The 20,323-nt window shown below is 48.1% G+C and overlaps 2 protein-coding genes across 7 annotated transcripts in view; one reads left to right on the plus strand and one right to left on the minus strand.

The window, feature by feature from the left end:
• Nucleotides 1-283: 283 nt before the first annotated feature.
• On the plus strand, nucleotides 284-10,941 carry LOC122234345 (immunoglobulin alpha-2 heavy chain-like). 3 transcript variants are annotated; one of them, XM_042970310.1, is made up of 6 exons: nucleotides 284-822; nucleotides 7,989-8,038; nucleotides 8,123-8,348; nucleotides 8,899-9,192; nucleotides 9,519-9,575; nucleotides 10,268-10,941. In XM_042970310.1, the coding sequence occupies exons 1-6, from the start codon at nucleotides 735-737 to the stop codon at nucleotides 10,570-10,572; spliced, it is 1,020 nt and encodes a 339-aa protein (XP_042826244.1). In that variant the 5' UTR covers nucleotides 284-734; the 3' UTR covers nucleotides 10,573-10,941. The 3 variants fall into 3 exon arrangements, with proteins under 3 accessions (XP_042826244.1, XP_042826243.1, XP_042826245.1); XM_042970309.1 differs by having other exon boundaries at nucleotides 7,989-8,348; XM_042970311.1 differs by lacking the exon at nucleotides 7,989-8,038 and having other exon boundaries at nucleotides 8,214-8,348.
• Nucleotides 10,942-12,046: 1,105 nt separating this feature from the next.
• The window catches only part of GLG1 (golgi glycoprotein 1), a 147,695-nt gene continuing 139,418 nt past the window's right edge, over nucleotides 12,047-20,323 (minus strand). The window contains exons 24-27 of one of the 4 annotated variants that reach the window (XR_006211929.1): nucleotides 19,866-19,986; nucleotides 19,141-19,247; nucleotides 14,282-17,161; nucleotides 12,047-14,095 (exon numbers count right to left, since the gene is read on the minus strand). Coding sequence is in view for 2 of the 4 variants with exons in the window: in XM_042969590.1 (XP_042825524.1) it covers nucleotides 15,879-15,954; nucleotides 16,998-17,161; nucleotides 19,141-19,247; nucleotides 19,866-19,986 (468 nt within the window). In the remaining 2 variants the exon portion in view is untranslated. Of the gene's footprint in view, nucleotides 17,162-19,140; nucleotides 19,248-19,865; nucleotides 19,987-20,323 lie in introns of all 4 variants that reach the window. The other 3 variants (XR_006211930.1, XM_042969590.1, XM_042969589.1) reach the window with 3 other exon arrangements.

The raw sequence follows: 20,323 nt of genomic DNA on the forward strand, positions 1-20,323 counted from the left end.
CTCTGGTGACTGCATCCAGCTTTCCTCTGGGAACCACCATGCTGTGACTCCAAGTCCCCAGAGACCCTCTGAAACTGCCCCCATGCCTCAGCTTCCAGAGGGCACAGGTGACCCAGGCCCAGCCAGCCCACTGATCACAGGGATGGGTCTGGGCAGGTGCATGGTCCAGGCTAGGTCGACCAACATCAGCCTCGGACCTCTGCTTCAAGTAACAGGAAGGAGGCTCTTCCTTTTCCCCGAGGTGGCTACGCTGGCCAACCTGAGCCTTGGGCCCTGGGGGACATCTTTCCACCACGTGTGGAGAGCCTGCCCGCAAACCAAACGGAAAGAAAGACGGCTACAGAGCAGAGAGAAAGAAAGGGGTGTGCCTCTGACATCACAGTTCAGGCCTGCGGACCCAGCCAGACCCGAGGCCTGGACCTCTCCGGGACTGGTTTCAGGGGCCAGTAAACCAAGTCCTCTGCTGAACTGCTTGCAAACCAAGTAGTCCTCTGTACTTCGCCCCAGCGCTCAGATGCCCCACCCCCACCCCTCCAGGGGCTTTCCGAGAGACCCGGATATTGGGGTTGGCCCACAATTGCACCGCGCCTGTGTCTGTACACCGCCCCCCCACCGCGCCCCCTCCGCACCTAGGGAGGAAGCCGACGTCAGGCCCCTCGTTCTGGGGCCACGGTGAGGGCCTGGTTGGAGAAGCGCTGCACGCTCAGTCCAGCCTCGGGCTGATACGGAGAGAGATGGCGTCGCCACCAAAGCTCCCGAGTAGAGTCCCGGCGTCCTGGCGTGGCTGGGCCCTGTGTGTCTGGCTGCTGCGCTCTGTCTCAGGTGAGCTTCTCCCCTCTCCCTGTCCCAGATCCTAATTAGGCCTCTCGCTCCGTTTAAAATACTGTTTTAATGTTTATTTATTTTTTGAGAGAGAGCGAGAGAGGGGCAGAGACAGGGAGCAGGTTCCAGGCTCTGAGCTGTCCCACCACCGTGAGATCATGATCTGAGCCGAAGTCAGCCGCTCAACGATTGAGCCACCCAGGCGCCCCTCTCGCGTTTAATGGGGATGGAGGTTTGTGACTGTGGACAGATTCTGGTTTAGGAGCGTAGCGGGGACTATTGGAAGCGGAAGGCGGGAGAGCGGCTGGTGCACAGCCGGGTGGACCCCTCACTCCCACCTCCCATGAGGAACCTAGGCCTGAGTGACTGCAGGGTGCCGAGAAGGGGGGCGGGGGAGGTGCAGGGGCCGGACCTGGACAGACAGAGGGGCTTGGGCGGGGCAGTTGAGGGGTGGGAGGGGCGGTCTCGGTACTTGGGGAAGGGGTCAGATCACCCGTGCCTTGCGGTCCCGTGGAGCTGAACAGAAAGAGTAGAAACTGGTGACATTGATTAAGGAGGCACTGTATGCTAGACTTTATCTCATGGAATCCTTATGACAATTCTGTGAGGTAGATTCTACAACCCTCATTTTAGAGGGAGACTGAGGCTTAGATAAGGTGTCCACAGTCACACAGCTAGCTAGTAGATGGGGGTCTGGTGAAAGCGGTGGAGTTGGGGGGGGGGGTGTGACATGGGCTGGGGCAGGACGTTGGGGCCAGCAGGAGCAGCGGGAGGCTGGGGGCCATCCGGGTGGCAGGAGGTGACCCAGGCTCAAGAGGCTTTGGTGGAGGGGAGGACAGCTGTGTGACAGGATCTGCAGGACCTGGAGACTGGGACTTGTCTGCAGGCTGGGGAAGCTGGAGGATGGGGAATGCAGGGGTGGGGGGTGGATCTTCCTCACTCTAATTTGGTGGAAATGAGGCCGGAGAGAAACTGAGGAGCCCTCAGGGAAGAGCTACCCCCAGTGCGCTTGTCCAGGAGCCAGGAGAGAGGGTGACGGAGAGATCCCAGGGACCGAGACTGAGGCACCGGAAGGGCTGATGGACGGGTGGGAGGGGAGCAGAGTGGGGTCAGCCCCTGGGGTTTGAAGGCAGACCCGGCTTTGACCCAGGAGTGGTCAAGGTAAGTGCCACAGAAAGAAAGGTCAAGAGAGAGGAGGGCGAGGAAATACCACTACGTCCTGGGTCTTGGTGTTCGAGCGTGATGGGAGAGACTTGTTCTTTTCAAAATGTGAAACTTTTCATTTCTGACGGTGAGAGTAAAGCCTGCAAAGTAAAATTACACAGCAGTAGATTTATTAAAAGCCCTAAGACCTCCCATGGTCCCGAACCCACACGCTACTGCTGTTAACGGTTAAAAATTCCTTCAGGTTTTGGGATATTAGCAAAAACAGATAGGTACGTGTGTAAGAGAATTCCCGTTCCTCCACATCTTTGCCGAGACTTGAGAATTACCTGTCTTTTTCATTTTAGCCATTGAGGTACGCGTGCGCCTGATGTCCTCCTAGTCTTTTTTTTTTTTTTTTTTTTTTTAATCTCCCCATAGTCTTAGTTTCTGTTTCCCTGATGAATAATGGCATTGAGCGCGTTTTCATGTTTGTTGACCTTTAGGATATCCTGTTCTGTGAAGGGCCCGTTCAAATCTTCTGTTCATGTTTCTATTGGTTCACTTGACTTTTTGTTCATGATTTATGGGAGATCTTTATATAACTAAAAATCTAAATAGAACTCCTCTGTTGGTTATTTGTGTTGTATCTTCCAGTCCCTGGATCTTTTCGCTGTTGTTAATGGTGTCTTCTGATAAACAGCCACTCCCAATTTTAATGTTGTTTACATAATAGTTTTTCCATTATAACGGACTTTTTTTGGTGTCGTATTTAAGAAATCTTTGCCTACTAAGATTTCTTTCCGAGGTTTATGCTGATAAAGATATTCTCGGGGTGCCTCGGTGGCTCAGTTCATTAAGCTTCTGACTTTGGCTCAGGTCACGTTCTCACAGTTTGTGAGTTCCAGTTCCGCATCAGGCTCTCCGCTGTTAGCACGGAGCCCACTTAGGATCCTTTGTCTCCCTCTCTCTCTGCCCTTCCTCTTCTCGTTCTTTCTTTCTCTCTCTCAACATAAATAAATAAATAAAGATATCATCCTATGTTTTTTTCCAAGCTTTCCTGTTTTACATTCCAGATTTAGATGTGTAATCCAGCTGAAATTTTTGGTTGTAATCCAGTAAGAGTTGGAGGTTAAAGTTCACTGCTTGTGCAAAACAAACAAACAAACAAACAAACTCACTGCTTGTGCATATGTGCATATCCAGTTGACCCAGCACAAAAGGACTGTCCTTTCTCCATAGCCTTATAGCATCGCTTTGTCATAAAACTGTAGACACGTTTTGGATTCTGGCTCATGTTCCACTGATCCCTTGTGTATTCTTGCACCAATACCACACTGTTTTCATTACATCAGCCCCTTGAAAGTTTTGGTTCTTGGGAGTGTAACTCCTCCAGCTCTGCTGTTCTTCAAGATTGCCCTAGATATTCTAGGAACTTTACATTTGCATAAAAATTTTAGAATCAGCTTATCATTTTCCACAAAAAGACCTGCTGGGGTTTGATGGGAACTTTTAAATGTACTAAGACTTGTTTTATGGCTCAGAAGACGAGCTAAGTTTGACGCTGTGTATCACTTTAGGAAAAACTGACAACTCCATCACAGTGAATGTTTTGATGCATGCGCGTGGTATCTGTCTCCACTTACTTACATTGTAAACATTTCTTTCAATAATGTTGTGTAGATTTCAGTGTAGAGGACTTGCATAGTTTTAGGAGATTTATTTCTAGGGAGGGCACCTGGGTGGCTCCGTCGGTTAAACGTCTGACTCTTGATTTCGGCTCGGGCCATCATCTCACAGTTCTAGAGTTTCAGCGCCACATGGGGCTCCACGCTGACAGCACGGCGCCTGCTTGCCATGGTCTCTCTCTCTTTCTCTCTCTCTCCCGCTCCCCGTCTGCAGCTTGTGTGCGTGCTCTCTCTCTCCAAATGAACTTAAAAAAAAAGATTCATTTTTAGGTATCTGTTGGTTTTGATGCTATCATAAGTAGTATTTTGTTAATTTTATTGTCTATTTATAGTTAATATAGAACTATAATTTATTTTTCTATACTTACCTTATATCCAGTGACCTTGATAAACTCATTTATTAATTCTAACAGATTATACATTTAAAATTTTATTATGTTTACCACTAAGTTGTCTGCAAATGCGATTTTATTTCTTCTTTAACAGTCCTTAGGTGTTTTTAGAAACAACTTCTGTGAAGTATACGTGTCACGCAATCCACTCAGTTTAGCTGCACTGTACAATTTAGTTGTTTTCAACAAATGTACCAAGTTTATCGGTACATTTACCAATGTACCAGTGCAACTGTAACCAGCATTGAGTCTTAGAGCACTTTTATCATCTGGATAGATGCCCCGGGTCTCTTTCCAGTTATTGTGTCAGCAGCACTCACACATTGTTTGACCCATCACCTTCTTATTTTCATTTACTTCTAAATACTGCTATACTTCCAGATTTACTCTTTGACCCATGGGTTATTTAGAACTAAGTTATTTTCCAAACATTTGGGAATTTTCCAAACATCTTTGTCATTGGTGTCTAATTGAATTCCACTGTGGTCAAAGAACATTGTGTGTGTGACTTGAATCCTTTTAAATGGATGAAGACTTGTTTTATGTTCAGAATATGATCTAAGTTGATAAAGGTTCCGTGGTTCAAACCTTATTTGGTTTCAAATAAGGTTCAAACCTTATTTGAAAAATAAGTGTAATTGGGGGTTGTTGGGTGGAGGGCTCTGTAAGTACCGTTTTGTAAATGGGTCGATGGTATTATTCAAGGCGTCTGTATCCTCAGCGATTTTCTACCTACTTGTTCTATCAAATATTAAAAGATGGGTGTTGAAATCTCTGGCCGTTATTGTGGATTTGTCTTTCTGTGCAGTTCTATTACTTTTGCTTCTTTTATTTTGAAATTCCATTATGTGTGTAAGTGTTTAAGATGGTTACATTCTCCTAATGAATTGAACTCTTTAACATTATTAAATAAAACTTTTTACTATTAGTATTCTTTGCCCTGAAATCAAGTTTATCTGATTTTGATACTACCCCTTCTGTTAAAAAAAAAAAATCATAGTAGCATAGTATGACATTTCCATCCTCTTTCTTTTAAATTATTTTTGTCCTTATGTGGGTTTCTTGTGGATGGAATATCCACAGGATTCCTGTCCAGACTTTCAATTGAGGTGTTTAGACCACTTACATTTAATATGGTTATTGAAATGGCTGGGTTTATGTCTTTCTGGTGGAATGACCCTTTTACATCGTTAAGTGTACATCTTCATCTCTTCGTACTTTTTTTTGCCTTGAAGCCTATTTGATCTGATGTTAGCATAGGTGTATCAGTGATAATGATACTTTTACTTTCAGTGTTTTCAAGGCCTAATATTTAGGGTGTGATCTTTGTTAGCAGGTTATAGTTGTTAGATTTTGATCCATTCTGTCTATCCTAGTCTTTCAATTGTAGAATTTAGTCCCCTTATATTTAGCGTATTTACTAATATATTTGGGTTTATACCTACTATAGTCCTTGTTTCTCGTTCCCTTTTCTCTTATTTGTTGTCTTCTTTTGCATTCTTCTTTTTTTTTTTTTCAATTTATTTTTGGGAGAGAGAGGGAGACAGAGTATCCCAAGTAGGCTCCACACTGTGAGTGCAGAGTCTGACGCAGGGCTCGGACTCACTAACTGTGAGATCATGACCTGAGATGAAATCAAGAGTCAGATGTTCAACCAATTGAGCCACCCAGGTGCCCCTGGATTCTTTTAAAAAATATTCCCTCCTCTAAAAACTTGTTAATTACACGTTCTTTTATTATTCTTTTAGTGGCTATTCCTACAGACTAAAATATGCATTTCTGACTTCATGGTCTAATATAATCCTACTTTGACCACTTCTCTAATGAGGCTATAATGTTAGAGTATTTTAACTTCACTTGCCTCCTCCCAACTTCTGTGTTGTTCTTATAAGACATTTCAAGTCGACATTTCTATTGCTTTGTACAGACAATATTTATTTATATTTAACTACATATTTACCCTTTCTATTACTCTTCATTCCTTCATGCATTTCCCTGTTTCCATCTAGGGTCGTTTTTCTTTTGCTTGGAGATTTCCCTTTAAGGATTCCTGTAGGTGACATATTATCTCAGCTTTTATCTGGGAACATCTTTATTTTCAAGACGGTTTCATTAGGTAAGAAAAAATTCTATGTTGACAGGTTTGTTTGCTTTCACGCAAGAACTTTAAATGTCTTTTCATTGTCTTCTGGCTTCCATCATCTCTGATGAGAAGTCATCCATCAGTCTTCGTGTAACACAGTACAATGATCAAAATGAAGAAGCCAACATTAATATTCCATCTACAAATCTTACTCAAAATTCACAGTTTTCTCTCCAATATTCTTTAGAGTAAAATAAATATATATAGATGGTCTATATATATATATATGGACCATATATATATATGGTCCAAGATCCGATCCATGATCACACACTGCATTTAGTTATCATGTCTCTTTATTCTCCTTTAATCTGGAATAGTTCCTTAGTTTTCACGTTTCATGATGGAGTACAGGCCAGTTATTCTGTAGAATATACGTCAACTTGGGTTTGATGCTTCAAACCTCATGTTTCCTCATGATTAGATTCAGGCATGCATTTATGACAGGAATACCACCGAAAAATTGTGTTCTCAGTGCCCCGTATCAGGAGGCACATGATGTCTATTTGCCCCGTTCCTGTTGATATTAATTTTGCTAATGTGCCTGGGTGCCTGGGTGGCTCATTCAGTTCCGCGTCCAGCTCTTGATTTGGGCTCAGGTTATGATCTCACTGTTCATGGGATCGAGCCCCGCGTCAAACTCTGCCCTGATGGTGTGGAGCCTGCTTGGGATTCTCTCTCTCCCTAGCTCTGCCCCTCCCCCAGTCGTGCTCTTTCTCTCTCAAAAAAAAAAAAAAAATCAATCAATCAATCAATAAACTTACCCAAACCCAAAATATTTTATCATCTATTGATGCTTCTTGTCTGAGTGATGATTCCTATGGTGGTTGTCAAATGGTGGCTTCCTAATTCCAGAATTCCTTCTACAATTAGAAGTGTATGGAATGCAGTTTTAATGGAGTTCCATCTACTACTCATTTGCCTTGTTCCTAGGGCTGACCCGTTTGGGACCTTGAACTGAAATCCTGGTGTATACAGCAGAGGGTTTCCTTTTGAGAGATGTCAAACTCTGATCATTTAACTTCTCAGCACTGTGACTCTGCAAAATTCCGCTCTGCTTCACAGAGGTTGGGGTTAGCTTTTAAGGTTCCCATCTTATAAAATTTCAGACTTCTGGTAATGGTGATAACTGAACATATATTTGAGGTTCCTCAGGCTTTCGGTTTTGTCACTGCAGCCTGTGGGATTATAAACGGCTCTGCTGATTTCTCTTGTCTCACCTGCAGCCTTCCCCCTGGGGAAAACCTGGATCCTTAGCCTCTTGCCAGAATTGGCAATTGCAGGTGGCTGAAAGGTGTCACTTTGCACCTCCGTGGTTCCTCCCTCTGCACATCCTTAACCCTTCTGGCCACTGTTGCTTCTGTACCTCTCTTAAACCTGAAATATCGTCTGTTCCTCTGGCTTTTCTAGTTGTTTTCAGTGGGAACATTATTTGGCTGCCAACAACTCCATCCTACCCAGAAGTGAGAGTTCTTCATTTTCCTTTTATGGGGCCTGCATAGTACTGCATAGACCGGGTGTCTCATTTAAAACTTTATCCTCTCCTCTAATTACATGTATTTTCTCATTATTATAACAGTCCTGTTTGTAGGTCTACCAGTATACCTGAGTCCAGTTATTTTCCTAAGGTAAATTTATGGAAATAAAATTGCCAGATCACAGAGTGTGATGACGTACAGTTTTGACAGGTATTGTCAAATGGCCTTCTGGTGAGACGGTACGCTTCGGCTGAGCTGACAGTGTCTAATAAAGGACTACTGAGTTGTTTTGAGTGGGTCACTATCCTCTCTGCCTCTTCAGGTGCCTCAGAAGTCCTCCAGCCCTCTCTGTTCCAGCCTCGGTCTTCTGTGGTGAGTGGACGAGGCAATCCACAGATCTGGTGTGTGGTGCAGGGAAGCCCTGCCAGGGCTCATGTCTTATCTTGGTACCAGCAGTTGAAGGGGAGTGGCCCCACCTTCCTGCTGAGTCAGCGAGAAGGGGCTCCCCCCACCTATGGTTTTGGTGTGAATCCTCGCTTTCTGGCAGAGATGGACCCAGCCCAGAATGCTGCGCTCCTGACCGTGGGCAATGCCAGCCCTGCTGATGAGGGCACCTACTACTGTGCCATATGGTTTTCAGGCCAGTATGTCTTTGGAGAAGGTACCCAACTGCTCTATCAGGGTGAGTCTAAGAGCGTGGGGATCTGGTGCCCCTAGTGCATACGATTGCAATGGAGCTGGTGGCAGTGGGCAGAAAGGTGTAGATGGTGGAGCCCCCTTGGAGGAAGCTGTTGTCAGTAGGACGAGGGAAAGAGAAGGAGGACCCAGGAGAGTAGACTGCCAGCAGGGAAAATGCTCAAGCTTCTTGATGGTGGAATTGGCTGGAAGCATTTGAGGATGGACAGAAACACCTTAGACCAGATTTTTAGGCCTGGGAGGGGAAGCCTCATCAAGAACATTAAATCCCTTCCCTTCCCTTGCTCTGTAGTAAGGATACTGGAGGCCCGGAGGACAGAAGGTACATGTGGCAGAGATAAGCTCAGCTCATATTCTGCTCAACAGTCCAGAAGGCCAGTAGTGGGGCAAAGTAGATTCTGACAAAGGTGAGGGAAGGCCATAGAGGAAGGGTAGAAGAGTCTCCAGAGGCCCCAGATGGAGGGGGATCAATAGGACTGAGTTTGGAAGAGGCTGGTGGTATTGGGTAACATCCTTCTTCCTCTCTTTCCCCACAGCTAAGAGGCAACCCCTGGCTCTGCAGCCACCTGAGCTGAGCCTGTTCATCCCAGCCTACGGCCCTCCCTTCCATGTACTTTGTGTGGCCCTAGGACATAACCCTGACCCTCTGAGGGTGTCCTGGGTCCTGGAAGGCCAATACCAGGAGGAAGAGGACTCCACTGGGGGAGCTGGGGATCCCATGGTCAGCTGGCTGCAGCTGCCTCAGGAGGTGGCAGGAATGTCTGTGACTTGCCGAGGCTTGCACCAGAGTGGAGCCTTAGAAGTCGTGCTGCCCCTGCCCTGGGGCCGAGGTGAGTAGAGAGGACCCAGGGGTTGTGCTCCAGTCTTCCTGATGCAACCACCTGGAACCCAGACATCAATAACTCCCTGGCAAACCAGAAAGTCAAGATAAGCACTGCTGTGTGTGGCAAAGAACCCCTGGCTCTGCCCTAGCTTCTGGTGAAGCCTGGACGTGGCTTTGGAGCCCGTGCAGTGTTGTGGGACCAGCTACCCCCAAAGTCCTAATACCTACTCTGTCACTCCTGGCTTCTGTGTTCCCTAGTGGTGAATGTCTGCTTATTTCCTTTGGGGGACAGAGCAGAGGGAAGCTATACGAAGGGCATCTGCTCTGTTCCAGGGCACAGGAGAACGCTGGAAGTGGAGAATGCGAACAAGAGTGGACACATTCTTCTAGGTACGGACCCCCCGACACTGACGTGGGACCCCCTGGGTGGCGAAGCCTTGACTTTTCATGGTCATCGACTCATTCAGCAATCATTTTATGGAGTACTAAGTATTTGCCAGGGCAGAGAGGTGACTGGAACACAGTCTGAATATTAGTGAGTCTAGAGGGGTAGGTCAGACACTGAACCAAGGTTTAAAATGCAAGGAACACTGCACTAAAGGTCCTAGGACAGGAACACAGGAAATATTCAGGAGCTCAGCCAGGAGAGGGGCCCTCCCGCAGGGGGGGTCTGGGAAGCTCCTGTGTTGATGCAGTCAGAGCTGAGCCCTGAGATTCTGACTGGAAAAGGTGTAGACCCAGTCCAAAGCACCTGGGTCTAGTCCTGGTTCAGCCTTCAACATTCTGTGGCCCCTAGGGTGGGGGGTGGGGGGGGAGTGTGGGGGGGAGGTGGAGGAGGAGTCTTTTACCCTCTCTTGGCCTCGGATCCACCTACCTACTTACCCCATCCAGTCCAGACCATCTCTGCACTTACAGATCTTAAGTCTAACTTTTTATCCTATAAATGGGGAGTAACACAACTTCACAGAGGATAAAGTGAGCCAGAGAGGCCTCCTTAGGAGGAGGCAGGGGCAGGGAGAAGCCCATGAAGATGCATTGTTCATCGTGGGCCCACTTTCACCCTGTGCCTGTCTCCCTCACAGTGGAGCTGGAGCAGATCCTCAATGCCACCACCTACTGCTACCTGGGACTGCTGGGCGCATCTCTCCTCTACGGCCTCATCCTGGCCGCTCTCTGGAGGAATCGCTGTTGTTGGGCCCACCCTACGGATCCACTCCCCAGAGGGGGTCAAGGAGCGGCCCCCGGTTCCAGGGCACAGGTGGGCAGGAGGTGCACTCCTGCCGCGGCCCCGGAGCACAAGTGGCCGAGCCCCAGGGGCTTCCACGTCCTCCGAGGGGCTGCCCATGCCCCGGACCCTCCCTCCTTGCTCCGGCCGGCTTCCTCCTAGTCTGCTGCCTTTCGTTACCCATCGGGTCCCCCTTTCTCTCTCAGGCTGTCCAAATTTCTCCATAAATACAGGGAATTTGAGAAGTTACTGCTGTGCTGTGGGTTGTTCTGGGCAAGGGAGGTGGGATCCTGGGACCAAGGCCAATAGCTTCCAGGGGAGGGACGTCCAGGGTATGGTCTGGCTCTGAGGACAGGTCAGCCACTGCAGGCTGGAGCCTGAAAGTCATACAGGTCCCAAGGCCACTCTGGCCGGTCAGAGGGAAACGCATGTGGCAGGGGCAGGCCGTCATGTTTTGCTGCTCACTAGCTGAGAAAACCGGGTCACACCCCCCCTCTCTCACTTCTTCATCTAGCAGAGGGTTGGGTATCTAAAGTTCTTCCCCTTTTTGGCTAAAATCCTTTCATTCCTCAGCCCCTTTTGAGAACAAATGCCAAATGCCTCTGAGGATTTAAGTTGGCCAAGGGTTTTTAATCCGAAAGATCACACAGAATTTGAGGGTAGGGTGATTCCTTCAGAGACTGCTAAGGCAGCACAGTCCCCACTACTGCTGTGGCATCCCGTCAAGGGGCCGATGCTGCGAGCTGGGGAACCCACTTCTCCCTTGTGGGAATACCAGTGACTTCATTTCCCACACTTGCACCACAGCAGGCAGCTTCTCTAAGACTCTCAGGAGCATCTGGCCCCAGACTCCTCCCATCCAGGGCGATGGCTGCCCAGAGTTCCCTACAGAGTGTTTCCAGTTGTTCTCTCTTCCTCTTTTGTTCTTCTACGCTTCGCCTTCTCCTGGCCTCCACGCTACACGCAGGCCCACCATCTCCCATGTGACAGCTGCAAAAAGTGGATCTGAGTTCTGGAAGAAACCCTGGGCCCAGGGTCCTCTGGTCCTTTCTCACCGGGCATCCTAGCACTCAGATTCTGGTACAGATGTTTCTACTTCGAGAAATCCTTGTGTCCATGCAAACTCCTTAAGTGAGGATTTTGTAACACCCACATGCAAATTCGCTTTGCCATAGCGAAGGAGACAGAAGCCTCAGGAAGGGTGTCACAGGGGTCACTGGCCCTGGGACTGGGCTGTTGGAACGGGGAGGTGAGGGCTGATGAACAGGGACCTGACAGGGCACGGACAAGAAATGTGGCCTAGTTCTGGGCCCAGAGGGAAGGTGACCACTAGAGACCAGTGCATCCACGTGCCTTATGTGCAACGATGGGTCCCAGCTACGCTCTCCCCAGGAAGGAGCCTTATGATGTGGTTTCAAGTGAGTAATTCCCGACACATCAACCTGACGGTCAGAAAACCTAGGATCTGGCCTCCAAAGTTCCTGTGGTCCTACCCTGCTTGACCTATTTAGTTGAGGAGACAGAAACGACACCACCAAGTGCAGCGAGTAGGGTCAGGGTGCACAGCTCGGGAGATGCTCCTCACAGAGCAGTTGGTTGGGGGCGTCCTCCCAGTCACCAGAGAAGATTTAACAAGTAAAAACCTGCAAACTCTTTATTAAATTCTCCCATTTCATCTGTACAGAAAAAAATGCACATTATGTTCAGGATCTCAGTAACATCTCAAAATTACACAGCATGAACATGTAAAAACAAGGAACTGCTGGGATTTTATACATAGAAAGAAAAATCATTTACAAAAGAGGCTTGTTAATTTTACTTTTCTGTATTTTCTCTTTCTTAAAAAAAAAAAAAAAGTTCAAGGCCTAAGATGTCACACAGCATCTGCTGTTCAGTCTGTTTTCCTGCTTGGACTGACCTGGGAATACTGTGCCGGGAGAAGCTGCTAGGAAGGCTCCTGCTGCCGGCTGTCCTGCTGGCCACCCGACCCCGTGCACTGACTGCAGTCTGCCCAGGGCCTCTCCAACCTCCCTAGCTCCTGGCATAGGCCTGCTGGGCTCTGGGGTCCAGGTTCCATGGGTTCCATGGGCTCCATGGGTTCCATGCTGGGGGAAGGCAAAAACAGAATATAGAGGCACTATCTGAATTTTCTCCTTGCCCAGGAAGGTTTCTCTACTCCATGTATCCCAACAACATCCCTACCGGTGTGTTGTGACAGATCTTGGGGAGGAGGAAGGAGAGGAAATCACCGTCAGGATCCTGCTACCACCAGACTAAACAGATAGTTCCACCTTGTGCTCCAGATAACAAGCAGTCCTGGGGTCTCCATAGTGATCTCACTAGACGGCTGGGAGAAGCTTGTCACTCAGAAGAGTCAGTCTGTGTTTGCTATGACTTATCTGTTGTCTGAGGTCAGGGCAAGAAGGGGGATTCGGCTTCAGACTTGAATGTCCTAACATGCGACCCTGGTCCTAATGCAGAGGAGGACCAAGAGGAGTGTATTAGAGAGATGGCCAACCAAAGACAAGAGAGAGAGATAGAGTGAGGGAGGAAGGGAGGAAGGGAGGAGGGGCAGGCCAGAACAGGAGCTGTGGCCCCACGGCCCTTGGGAATCAGGGAGCAGTGGAGAAGAGGTGAAGGAGAGAAGTGTCCCTGAAGGCCGAGGAGAAATTCAGGGTACCAGAATGCTGCATTCGATAAAGCTACGTAGGTGCTGTCCAAAGCGGGGGAGAAAAAAAGGATCTTTCAGGTTTCCCAAATCCATAAGAACCTGAAATATAAATATATATACCAAAATGCACACAATTCAAAAAGCTCTATGCTTGTGGTTCTGTGGCCAAAATTTAGGTTGAATGGGTCAGGCTGGATTGGCTGGCTGCCACGGGTCCCTTCCAGCTTCCTTCTCTGTATCTGCTTGCTTAAAAGAAGCTGGATGTGGAGAACATGTAGTTTTTGGTGGGGGAGGGGAAGAAACGGGATATGAAAGCTTTTTCTCAGAAGAACTTGAGACCAGCTAAGTAAGAAAGGAGGCCCATGAAGCCATCTCTCTCCCCCTGGATGACTCCCTAGAGTGGGGATCTGTGGGACAGAAGCTGTACCGCAAGCCTGGGGGTGGGGAGAATGGGAGACATTTCCAGAAGTCATACTCACACAAGAGAGTGAATCTTTTCTTGGGAAGACAGGGAAGTCGGCACAGAAGTCCGTTCCATTTTGTCTGATGAGTAAATGGATACTATAGACCTCTTTACCACTGGATGCTTTTATGACACAACTTCAGGAAATAGGAAGAAGTGAACTCTGACAATTCTGTCACCTCTTCTAGGAAAGCAGAATCTCCCTCCCTCTTTCCCCCAGGCAGAGCTGCTCACTGTTCCCCCAAAAAGGAAGCACAGGATATCAGACAGCCGGAGGCCTGCAGTGAATTCGAACCAATGCCTGCTGAGTACCAGTACTCAGGATGCACTGGTTTGGAGTGCGTTGACTGGACCCACAGAACTGGCAGTGGCAGCCAGAGGGTCTCCAGGGAATGTAGAGGAGGAAGACTTTCCTGCTGGAGTGAACCCAAGCCTCGGCTATGCTCCTACCTCAGCACATCTTGCTAGCACACGTCTCCTGGGAGAGCAGCAATAGCAGAGGATGGTCAGGGCCGCACCAGGGAAAGGGTCTCACTTCCAGGGCTACCCTTCTGGGAGAGAAACTCAGTTAGAGGGAAGAGTCTTGTTCTTGACAGTCGCCCTGCATTTCCGATCTCCTGTACCGGAGGGCCTCCAGGCCAGGAGAGTAACTTCTCGGGGCCTCTGGAGTGTTCTGGGGCACACTTCATATGACTTCCCCAGACCCTGGAGACAGCTAATAAGGTCAGATGAGTTACCTGGATTTTCGGCAAACGCCTGAGGCCTTGACTGTGGAAAACCCCCCACCAGCTGCTTGTTATTGTCCACAGGCTAGACATCAGAAGAGATAAAGGCCAAGGTCCATCATCAGCTTCTCCACTAGGGCGATTTCTTCTTGAGTCGACTAGGTGATTTACTCATGATTGACCTCTGAGGCCAGTGACCAGAGGTGCCCCAGAACCTGTGTTATTATACCAAATGGGGGGCAGAATGGATACAGTTGAGCTGCAGGTTCAGAAGGTGCTGGGCCCCCTGCAGGTAGAAAACTGCTCAGGACACTACCTGGGACTCTCAAGAACCAGTCATATGAAACTATTCCAAGCAGGATGGTGAAATGCTTTCTAGCAAAAGCAACAAAAATACTGGCAGAATTATCCCTTTTATTTATTGTATCATTTCTAAAGATGATAAATGTTTCAAGAATCAAAATCCTTTTCAAGCTTCCAGATATGCTTCAGACAAAGCCAAAATGTCCAGATACCTTAAACTATTGGTTTGTTTTACAAACACTAGGAGGGAGAACGCAGAGATGGAGAATGGTAGCCGCACACTCACCAAATGGTGAATGTTTTATTCTATCCTGTGAACCATGCCAGACAGGTCAGTGGGGGCCCGCGTTGAGAGGACATCCCCGGTTCTCAATCCCAAGCCCCCAGGCCCAGGTGGGAACTCCTGGAGGTGGACTATCCGGACCAGCTCAATTCAGTCCAACAATGGTGGTGGTAGGGGTATGCTGCTCGGACTCCAAGAGTTTCAAGTTTTGGAAGACCCCCAGGACAGGTGCTGACAATCAGGAAGACCCTAAGAGCAGGACTGAAGGGACCAAGCAGCTGAGCAGTTCCCCTTGGTAACTCGCAGTACCCTAGGCAGGGGGATACAGCTGGCTTCTGGATCGCACTGCCTCCCGGAAGGGGAGCAACGAGCAAAGAAAACCACAGTATTCAAATACACATCATTCAGATGAGACAAGGAGTAATCTGCATCAACCGATCCACAAACTGACCCACTTTGTATCGAACACATTTCAGGGGAGACAAATGTTGCATACGTCCCGCAGCACATGTGGACAGTGGCAAAGGGGGGGCAGGGCAAGGAGGGGCGCCATGGTCTATGTGGACAGTTTTAGGCACGTGATTTATAATACTCTGTGGACGTCTAACAGGTTAATAAAATATATATTATATAAATATATCTCCTACTGTACATGCCGCCCTCTTGTGCACCCACTGTAACTCCCTGCCCCAAACTCAAACCAAGGTGTGCCAAGTTGCACTGTGATGCCTGCACTCCTCCCCTTTTACACTCCAAACCTGCCATCCCACACTGGAGGGACGAAGGAGGACAGCCAGGAAGATTGCTTCCATAAAGCTAGATTCTGGAAGTACAACATCTGATGATTCATCAAAGTACAACACTCAGCCAATGCCTACTACAGTGGGTGTACGCAGCAAATGGACAGAAAGAAAAAAAACAGATAAAAGGCTCCATCTTTTAACGTAATAACTTTCCAAGTCCTCTCTACAAAGAAGCATAAGGGAGCTTGTCTGGGAAGGTGGCCTTGAGCCTGCACAAGGGTCAGGTTGGACTGCCAGTCACATCTTGAGACCACACTAAATCTTTATAAGCCATTGTCTTTGACTTGCACTGTTGCCTAAAAACTGAGCAAAGTGAATCAATCCCTGCTCCTCCTTCCTGCCCCGAGCTCCCTCTCTGCTTCAGTCCCTGCCTCCCCGCAGGCCTTCCAGACTAACCACTATCCCCAGCAGAGTCAATCCGAATGTAACTGAGTCCTGTGCTAGCCTGGAGGAGGAAGATTCCTGGGATCCTGCTCCTTGGGACTCAGGGTCCAGCCTCTGACCAGCTTCCCACTTTTGATCTCCTCCCCAACCCATCTGCCTCTGGCTTAGGGAAGCTCATGCTTGCTTTACCTCACTGAAGTGAGGGGGTCATAGAAATACTCATGGCCTGGGGTCCTGACCAGCAGTGGCTCTATTAAGGTGAGATCTGGAAGGCATCACTGTTTTAGCAGAAGAAAACAAGACCCAAAGCAGACTGGTCACTGATTTCCCACTCGTCGGTGAAGTCCGTGGCCCCCACATGGTCCAAAGGTGCTTTTGAGAAATGAGCAAGACATCCCAGTTATATAGCATATTGGGTGCTGTGTTTTCCCCGTAAGTCCTGCTTCATTTTACAGTCACAGAGAAGAAATAACCCCATTGCCCAAGTCAAGCCTGGAGGAGATGTGTTATTATATACATTTTTTTCTTTCTTTAAAAATTTCTTTTTTTCTTTTCTTTCTTTCTTTTTTTTTTTTTTTGGTGGTTTTTGTTTTGTTTTGTTTTTTTTTTTAAAAATCATTTGAGTTGCAGGTCAGGTAAGTTGGTTCTGGAAGTACTGGTAGTTCCATTGGTACGAGAGAGACTTGTCTACGGGCAGGTAAACCCAAATTTGCCAACAAAGGCAATAACCAAAGCGGCCAGCTGCTGCTGTTGCACAAATGGTCGAGAAGGAGGAGGACACCATGGACACGGGCGAAGTCTGAGATGGGACAACGCAGAGGACACCTGCTGCTGCTCTAACATGGGTGTTGATGCCACCTCCTAGAAGAACGAGGTGAGTGGGTACACTATACAGGAGGGCTGTACAAACTGGGCACTGGACAGGTAGTTCCTTTGGTGGTCACGGTGGCTCTACCTGTCCTTGAGCTCTCGTGTTACTCGCTTGGTGATACGTCCACACATCAGGCCAATCAGGAACAATATACAGATGCTCCCGCTGATCACAGACAGAATGTAGTTCTTTGATGGAGATGTCATCACTTGCATGGCGAGGTCAGAGAAGCCATCAGCCGGGGCCACCTAGAAGGACACACAGCAGCATAGGCCTTGGACACAGAACTGGGTTGGAGGCAGGGCTAGCTCTAACTTGCCCCTCTCAATTCCTAGTTTAATTTATGTCATTTCCTTTTGGGAGAAAGGGCAAGGGACAAGACAATCAAACACAGAGCTACAACTCCTTTTCCTGATCACACTATGGTATATTATCTACTACACAAGGCGAGAAAATACAGACAACTACAAAGAGGTGGGGTCTCATATTATCCACCTCACGCCATCCCCGCCCCTGCCAACCTGACAGCAGCCCTCACACTCAAGACCTGGCCACATAAGCCCTCGCAGAGCACTCAACAGGTTTTCAATCATTTAGTCCTCGTACCAATCCTTGAGAGTAGATTGTATTCCTCCCATTTTACAGATGAAGACCCACAGGCCAAGGGGTGGGACGTGATTACTTGTACCAGGTCACACAGGGTCTTAGGTATTCTGATTTATTATTAAAAGCCACAGAGAACAAACAGTTGAGATTGTGTTGGATGCTGGTTCTGTATCTTGACTTCCCGTCACTCACCATTAAATAAGGAGCGCGGTCCCATCAGAAACAGTGTGCAAGTATGACTCAGGCTGACCGAGTACACTGCATTGCTCCTGTAATCACAGGCTCTGCAGCCTAGCCAGTCTTCATTCTCAGTTAGCCTCACCGCTTTTCTGAACGGACCTCTCTCTATGCAGCCTGCTATGGCAGAATCAGGGCCAAAAGGCTCGCCGGGTACACATGGACCTACTCTTTTGGGTCTCAACTTAGCCTGGGTGCCTGAGAGGGTGTGCCCAGAGATGTCTGGCTACATCTGTTTCTATGCTCGTCCCGCATACGTAGAGCAGAGTGAGATTAACGTGATCTGAGCGCTGACATCTGTCGACACAAAACAAGCAGTGGAATCTCTTTGCAGCAACGTTTAGTAGCTCCCCGGCAGAAGCAGAGAGAAGGAAGAGACTGACTTGGCCCCTCTCCGCTGCCTCACTTAACGGAGGGCTTCCAAGCCAACTTCGTTCCTTCGGGAGAAGGGGTGAGGGGCGTATGTGCTACTTGGACAGCTGCGATCCCTTCTCTTCATTTCCCTTACTTCTAGGTGTGAAGACTTGTCATGGTCTTTCCTGTTTGCCTGGTACCCTTGACCTTTCATGTGGGTGACAGGAGGAACTGGCCAAGAAGCAGGGGGGTCCTCATGATCGCTTTCTTAATCTAAGGCAACTGGCAATGTCCATCCCGATGTGGGGTGATAGAATGTGGATCTAGAAACCTGACTTTCTCGCTGAGGCACCTTGCGCAGGTCACAGCTTCCTCCATTGTAAAGTGGGGAAATAATCACTCCACTTACCCTGCTGCGTTTCAAGGTTCAGTGAGGTAGTATGTCCAGCGAAGTGTTACGCACCACAAAGCAACGTGCACATGAGAAGAACTGTTCCTCTTCTCGCTGAGGCTGCATTTTTGTAGGAAAAATCTCCCCTAGCCCAAGTCTGCCTGGGTATCACACACATTCACCTGTCCTGATGTCTCTCTACCCTATCAGCGTTCCTGTTTCAGCCTAGGTGAGGGCGAAGGCCGGGGCTAGTCCCACATACATATGCTCCTGCCAAACACTGACTAAAATCAGAAAAACGAGCTTTAAGACAACAGTGGCCAGCCTGGTTGCTTTCCCCTGGGCATGATTTCTGGTTCTCTTTGCACAGCTGGCTTTTATCCCATCCTTTGGGTGACTCACTTTTCCACGGTGGACTATGGGCAAGTGAGGAGAAAGCAGTGGCCCCGGCAAAGCCTGCAGACACTGGCAAAAGGAGATGGTGGCCGCAGGCTCAGAGACAGCCAGGGAGGCTTCCAAGGGCAGTGACAGACTTTTCAAATACACTTACTGCTGGTCTCGCAACAAGGAAAAAAGACAAGTGGAATATCTGGGGAACGGACAGAGATGGCCACTTCAGGAGATTCTCTTGGGCATTACCTTTGCTGCATAACTCCACATTTCAATCCGGTCATTGAGACGTTTTTTGCACTCAGGTTGTAACCTCACCCGCTTATCCTCCAGGGCCTCCATGAGACAGGACATTTCTGTGAAAGAAAAGGGATGAGAAGAGTCTAAAACTGTACAGAACAGAAATTTCTATGAGGCTGGGGAGGAGGGCACCTTATCACCAGAGAATTCAGATGTATAGGCTACACAAAGTTAAATCCGTTCTAGGAAATTTGACCAAAGATTTAACATGGAGAAAAATGATGTTGAGCTTCCAAGGGACCAGCTGCCCAGAGACCCTTAAAACCTTCTTATTTTATTTGGCATGTCTGGCTCAGAAACAAGTTTCTTCTACCTGCCCGGGATCCACCCAGTGTGGCCACTGGGTGAGCTGATGAAGCTGCTCTAGTTTGGCCAAGGGGGAAGAGGCCATGATCATGAGTTAAGTTTTGCTTCCCTGATAAATAACTCAACCTTCCCTTTTCATCAGAACCTTACCTCTGGTTATGGCTAGGTCAGTTCAAACCTGCAGGATTATTCATTCCTAAATTCATTCTGCCACAAAAGCCTAGTCCCGGCATCAACCAGGCCCCCAGAGGATGTTGTCTGTGGTTGTGCTGCAGCTAGAGAACAGAGTACCCGCAAGTGCTGTCTCAGAAGGAGTCTGTGCTCCTCCCAAGGTAGTTCAGAGAGGGCCAGAGTGAACAGTGACTTACGACGCCCTCGGCCGGGGGTAATGGCTGCACAGTGGTGCTTAATGTCCAGGGCACACGCTGTATGAAGAACTGGGTCCACAAAGATGTCTGCTTTGCTTTCCTTCAGCATGTTTAACACTTCCTAAGAAGGAAGAATCATCGTAGAGCAAGCTTTTATAGAGGAAATACATCAGATTTGTTATCTGCAAATACTTTACATACGAAGAGTAAAGTCAAGGAGGGAAGGGTGTGGGTTAACAACAGAACTTACTCTGAGACAGGGACAATGTGGTGATGACACAAGAATGCAGATTTTTAGCAACTGATTCCATACACTCGGAGGCCTAGTATGATCAAAGCTATGTGCTAAACGAAGCGGGGGCTACAAGATCAGATGTGGGTTTCTGGCAGTCTGGTGGGCTGTAAATGTTGCATACTAAATGCTAGTATTTATATCGGTTGGTATAATACGGCTATTT

Source organism: Panthera tigris, chromosome E2, assembly GCF_018350195.1.
Source record: "Panthera tigris isolate Pti1 chromosome E2, P.tigris_Pti1_mat1.1, whole genome shotgun sequence".
Classification (NCBI taxonomy): Eukaryota; Metazoa; Chordata; class Mammalia; order Carnivora; family Felidae; genus Panthera; species Panthera tigris.